This window comes from Onychomys torridus, chromosome 8, assembly GCF_903995425.1.
Source record: "Onychomys torridus chromosome 8, mOncTor1.1, whole genome shotgun sequence".
NCBI lineage: Eukaryota > Metazoa > Chordata > Mammalia > Rodentia > Cricetidae > Onychomys > Onychomys torridus.
In genome coordinates, this window is record NC_050450.1 from 38,283,072 (window position 1) to 38,289,071 (window position 6,000).

Below are 6,000 nucleotides of genomic sequence, written 5' to 3' on the forward strand. Positions count from 1 at the left end.
TCAGCCCCAGGCATGGCTTTGGGCTGTGCCCTATTCTCTTTGCTGTTGCTGACAAGAACAAAGGAGAAGGGGTTTGTTTGGGCTTACAGTTCCAAAGTGATGAGAGTCCATCATCGTAGGGAAGGCATAGAGGTAGGAGCCGGAAGCTGACTGACCACATTGTGCCTGCACTCTGGAAGTGGAGTCCAGGCAGCAAGTGGGGCCAGGCTGTAAACCCTCAAAGCCCACCCCCAGGGACCTACTTCCCCCAGCAAATCTCCACCTCCCGAAGGTCCCATGACCTTTCAACAGCACTGCCATCTGGGGAAGAAGTGTTCAAACACACAGCCTGTGGGGAGCATTTTACAGTCAAACTACAACCGGCTGCTATATGTTTAAAACCCTTCTGAAAGTTAGCATACTTTGAAAATTTAAACACACATGTAGCCAGCCCTCTGTTTCCGTGAGTTCTGCATTGGTGGATGGAAAATATTTCTTATTTACATCTGTACTGGAGATGTACAGACTGTTTCTCTTGTCACTGTTCCTGGAACAATGCACACAGAAGCCATCTGCATAGCATTTACATTGTGTGAGGTGTCAAGAGAAACCTGGTCTGCTACATGGAAATAATATACCATCTTAGAAAAGGGACCAGGGCCTCTGTGGATTTGGGTATCTCAGTGGGGGTGAAGGGATCCTAGAACCAACTGCTTGTGCATATTGAAAGATGATTTTATTTAAATAAACACTTGAAATAATTTACTGAGGACTGTAGAGATAGCCAATGGATGAAGGTACTTGCTGCCTGATGACCTGAGTTCCATCCCTAGGATCCACATGGTTAGAAGGACAGAACTGACACCGGCAAGTTGTCCTCTGACCTCCACATATGCACCAAGGTACACATGTGCCTACGCATGTACATACATGCACAGAAAATAAATAAAATGCCATAAAACTTTTAAGAATTCACCTGCACTGCAGAGATAGCTCAGCAGTTAAGAGCATGTACTGATCTTCCATAAACCCCTAGTTCGGTTCCCAGCCCCATGTCAGGAGACTCACAGATTCCTGTGCTCAAGCTCCGGGGGTTCAACACCCTCTTCTAGCCTCTGTGGGCACCTGTGCATATACCTACATATATATACATAATTAAAAGTAACACAAATCTCTTAAAATTACTTAAATTTTACTTAAATAGATTTACTGAACTATATATACATCACCCTATAAATCAACAAGTGTATGTCACTTTCCCAAAAGAAAAACACAAAAAGAAATTCAAATAAAGCTATGCACATTGTTGCTACATGCAAATAAAGGATTTGGACAGTCAGGTGTGGTGGCATCCACCTTTAAATCCAAGCATTCTGGAGGCAGAGGCAAAAGGATCTCTATGAGTTCGAAGCCAGCCTGATGTACATAGGTAGTTCCAGGCCAGACAGGGCTATATAATGAGACAAAACTATAGGCCAATGGCTGCCACCCCCCTTGATGGGGAGATTGGGAGCCTAAGGTGTTAGGTGTCATGAATTGCTATGAAGGATGAAGGAGAATTGGCAAGGTGATTCTCACAGAAGTCCCAGCATCCTTCCTAGGTTCTCTGTCACCTGTGGCCCCATGTTTCTTCTCAGATCCACAAGATCACTCAAGGGTGATGAGCCAAGGCTTTGCCAAAGTAAGCCACTCACTTTGCTCCATTTTGTGTCTCGAAACCCCGCAGAAATTTCTGGAACTGGCCAAACAGGTTGGAGAGTTCATCACCTGGAAACAAGTGGAATGTCCTTTTGAGCAAGATCCCAGCATCACCCATTACCTGTACACCGCCCCCATCTTCAGCGAAGACGGTAAGGTAGCCCCAGGCAGTGGACTGTCCAGTGGTCTTTCAGCCCTTTAGTCAGTCACTGTACAGGGACCCCAACTCTGGGCAGAGACACATCACACTGCTGGCCCTAATGAGCACCCAGGTGCCTCCTAAGGAGCACAAGGCCCACTCAACAGTACATGCTAGGACCTCAAGGACCCCCGAGTCCAGATTCCTCCCTGCACACAGTGTGGTCATTTTGGGGCATTCTAACCATGAGCAGCCTGTCTATCTGCCATGGGCATACTATGTTGCAAGCATAAGTGAACATCGTTGTCTTTCCACAGTGTCATAATTCTATACAATATGGTAGAATTAGAGTAGGGTATAGGCTCATTTCAACAACAACCTCCCCTGTTTTCTTCATTCATAAAATAGGAATGAGGGCAAGAACCAGGGCTCATCAGAGAGGTCAGAGCAATGGCCCACTTATGGGTCTTTCCATGGATGGTGCATGTGTGGGGGCACATGTGTGAGGGCAGCATGTGACATACACTGGCATGAGACGTTGATTTCTAGAAACAGTTGAACCCAAGGCCTCACACCATCACCAGGCAAATATCCTAACACTGAGCTCCATCTCCCCAGGCCTCTTTTTTTTATTTTGAGGCAGGGTCTCACTAAGTTGCCTGGGATGGCTTTGAACTGATTTTGCAGCCCAGGCAAACCTGACCTGGTGATCCTCCTCCCTCGGTCTCCAGAGCAGCTGGGGTTGTGGGCCTGTGGCGCCATGTCTGTCTTGTTGAATGCATGGATTTAAGAAGAGCAGTTTCACTTTGCAGAAGTTTATTGGGACATAACCTGATCATAACAAACTGTGTCACATCCCAGAAAGCACCTGTGTAGACAAAGGGGTCTTGGTTTGGGGTTTGTCTATTTTGCTTTGTGTGGTTATCTAGATTTGTTTTGTTTTGTTTATTGAGGTAGGGTCTTACTGTGTTGCTCAGGTCAGCCTAGAACTTATGTAGCCCAGACTAACTCCAAACTCACACTTGGGTCTCCTAGTGTTGTGTTTACAGACAGGGACCAGCATGCCCAACTGACAAAGAGTTTCTTGTAAAACTGAGTACTATTAACATTTTATGACCAAGAAATTATACTCCTGAGCATTGATTTAGTCTAGACAAATGATATCCATGCTCACAGAGAAAAAAAACCTCAGTATATCAGTGTCTAAAAATTCCCTTTGTTACGTCAACCTGAAAACAACCCCAGTGTCTATCAGTGGGTGAATAGTTAAACCAACTGTGATATACCCCTGCTTTAGACTTTTTCAGACTCAAACAGGATGCATGCCATTGATACATGCCCCCTCATGGATGAGTCTCCAGTCTCAAAAAGATTACATATATGTAATATATGTATGACTTTATTTATATAGCATTCTTCAAATGATCAAAAGAAAGAAATGGAGATTAGATTAGTGATTGTCAGAAATTAAGAAAAGAGGTTGAGGGATTCCATCGTAGCTTAGTGATGGAATGCTGCCCTGGGTTCAATCCCCAACATCACAGAAAGAAAAAGAGAAAGAGGAGGGGGAGAGAGAGAGAGGAGCTTGAGAGAGGGGGTGAGGGAAAAGAGGGGAGGAGAGGATAGAGGAAAAAGGAAGTGTGGGGCAATGAAGGATGTGGAGGTGACTTTAAAGGGACCCCTTTGCCCACGGGCGCTTCAGCTGTCATGGAAATGCCTGGTGTCCAAACTCTGCCAATGTTGGTGTCCTGATTGTGGTAATACTGTACCAGAGCAGCTCAATTCATGATGGAATTACACCCCAGTAAACCCATCCTAAGGTGGGAACACCTTAAGTCAGAAACACATCTCTAGTACCCAAACCTATAGATCACCGCGGCTTAGTCTAGCCTGCGGCAAACATGCTTAAAATGCATACATTACAGTATTGCAGTCATCTAACACAAAGGCAACTAGTTTTGGTTTTGTGCATTTGTTTTGTTTTGTTCTGTCTATCTATCTATCTATCTATCTATCTATCTATTTATTTGGAGACAGGGTCTCACTATGTAGCTCTGACTGGCATGAAACTTTCTATGTAGACCAGGCTGGCCTTGAACTCACAGAGATCTGACTGTGTCTGTCTCCTGAGTGCTGGGCTTAAAGGTGTGCCAACATGCCTGGTCTAACATAAAACAGATTATATCACTATATGCGGAACATAAAACAGATTATATCACTATATGCGGAATATAAAACAGATTATATCACTATATGCGGAATGGTCCATGTTGTTTATTAAATATGATACACTGTATGTATTGGAGTCACATGACTGATGGGGGTGTGGCTGCAGTTCACAGAGGGGAGCACACTTCCTATTGCTAGCCAAGGAAAAAACCCAAATTCAAATTTCAGATTGTGTCACCTTATAGCATCATGAGCAGAAAAATTAAACCATCATAAGTGAAGGACATACTCTGTATTATAGTTTTGCACGTGGGTACTGCTGGAGGAAACTGGGTAGAGGGCATTGGGATCTCTGCATGCTGTTTTGTAAAACTGCATATGAACAATGACCTCCAAACGAGACGTTTAATTCACAAACAAAAAGCTGGTCAAGTTCTGGGTGAACAAAGAGTTGCCGTCACCTGCCATAATTGCATAATTTCACTTCCATTTTGGTGTAGGTCTGTATTTGGCTTCCTATGAGAGTGAGAGCCCAGAGAACCAGACAGAAAAGGAGAGGTGGAGATCTCTAAGGTGGGTCTGTGTCCCAGGATGGGGCATGCAAGGTGGGTGGAGGGAGACAAGTGGACCACTTGGAGCCAGGACAGGCCAGAGGGGTTTGCAAGGAATATGCTCATCAGTCTTCCCCTGTGAGGAGGGAAGAGGAACAAGCCAGGACCAGAGAGATCAGAGAGGAACTCAAGAGCTATGGATATTGGAAGGAGACTGAGCCAATGACCCCTCACTGGGGTCATTGCACCTCTGTGGGATGGTCAGGATGCATATCCCAGTGCCAGGAACTCCTGGCCCATATTTTTATGCCAGAAAATAACACACTTTCACATGCACATCCCACCCTACCCATACACACTGTCTCCAGCTTGTTCAGCATGTTAGCAGAGCCAGGTGGAAGTCAGAAACTAGCAGTGGGCTCAGAGGGATCTGCCACACCCACTCTGGCCACCTCTACGGTGCTGAGAAGGTGCCCTGTGGTATAAGCAGTCTGGCCCCAGGGGAGGGGCTCACCTTATTCTCCTGTGTGTCTGAATCTGCAGATCTTCTATTCTGGGGAAGACATGAGAAGCCGAGACAGAGGAGGAGGAGGAAGCAATGGAGCTGACAACCCAGCCCCATCACAGATGGCCCAACAGGTGGAAGTTGATGCAAAGCCTCGCTACTTTGCAAACCAGACCCTGTGGCCTGGCACCTGCCACAATGGCTGCATTGGCTTAGGAAACCTTTTACGGGCAGGGCCTCCAAGAGCATGGGTAACATGCCTTGGGCAAACTTTGCCTTCATGACCAAGTGGGTCACATACTCAATCTGTCCATTCTGGACAGGGACACGGCGCTATCCCAATGGGCTGGGCGACTGCAATCACATGATCTTATTAAGTGACATGTGCTATGGAGATGAACACTGCCATCTGTCACCAGGTGGTTTGGGAGCCTCTAAAATGGCAGCAGGCATCATGGTGCAACATGGGATGTGCCTGCACCAGCTCAGAGCCCGCTCTGGCCCCTGGCATTCTGCTGATGGGCCCCTGTCCTGCCAGTAGACTTGTTTCTGCAGTCACTCATCACCTTCCGCATCCTGCTGGTATCAGGATAGCCTTTCCGGCGACAGCATTGAACCAAGTCAGTAAGACAAACCTGAGTCATGGAGTCGGCAATGTGTATATTATGACCTTCTGCCTCGCTCCCTTGTAAACTTTAGAGTCAGAGTAAACACACGTTTGTACACCTATCCAGCACATGAGTGTCCATGATGTGTGTCTGATCCTTAGGTCCAAGATGAGCTTCAACAGAGTACAGCGCAGGGGTGGGGGTGGTGGGGGTGTCCTGATCATCCCTGGGAATGTATAATACACTTTCAGAATAGGATGTGGGGCTGAAAGGTGGCTTTCTTGGTGGAGTATAAATGTGAGGACTTGAATTTGGATCCCCAGTTCCTGTGCAAAAGCCAGGTGTTGGTGG

The 6,000-nt window shown here is 46.4% G+C and overlaps 1 protein-coding gene across 3 annotated transcripts in view; it reads left to right on the forward strand.

Moving 5' to 3' along the window:
- The window catches only part of Rasgef1c (RasGEF domain family member 1C), a 61,740-nt gene extending 55,970 nt beyond the window's left edge, over positions 1–5,770 (forward strand). For all 3 annotated transcript variants that reach the window (XM_036197292.1, XM_036197291.1, XM_036197290.1), the window contains exons 12-14: positions 1,706–1,829; positions 4,486–4,558; positions 5,080–5,770. In XM_036197292.1, coding sequence (XP_036053185.1) covers positions 1,706–1,829; positions 4,486–4,558; positions 5,080–5,104 — 222 coding nt within the window. In that variant the 3' untranslated portion in view covers positions 5,105–5,770. The remainder of the gene's footprint in view (positions 1–1,705; positions 1,830–4,485; positions 4,559–5,079) is intronic.
- The last annotated feature ends 230 nt before the right edge of the window (positions 5,771–6,000 follow it).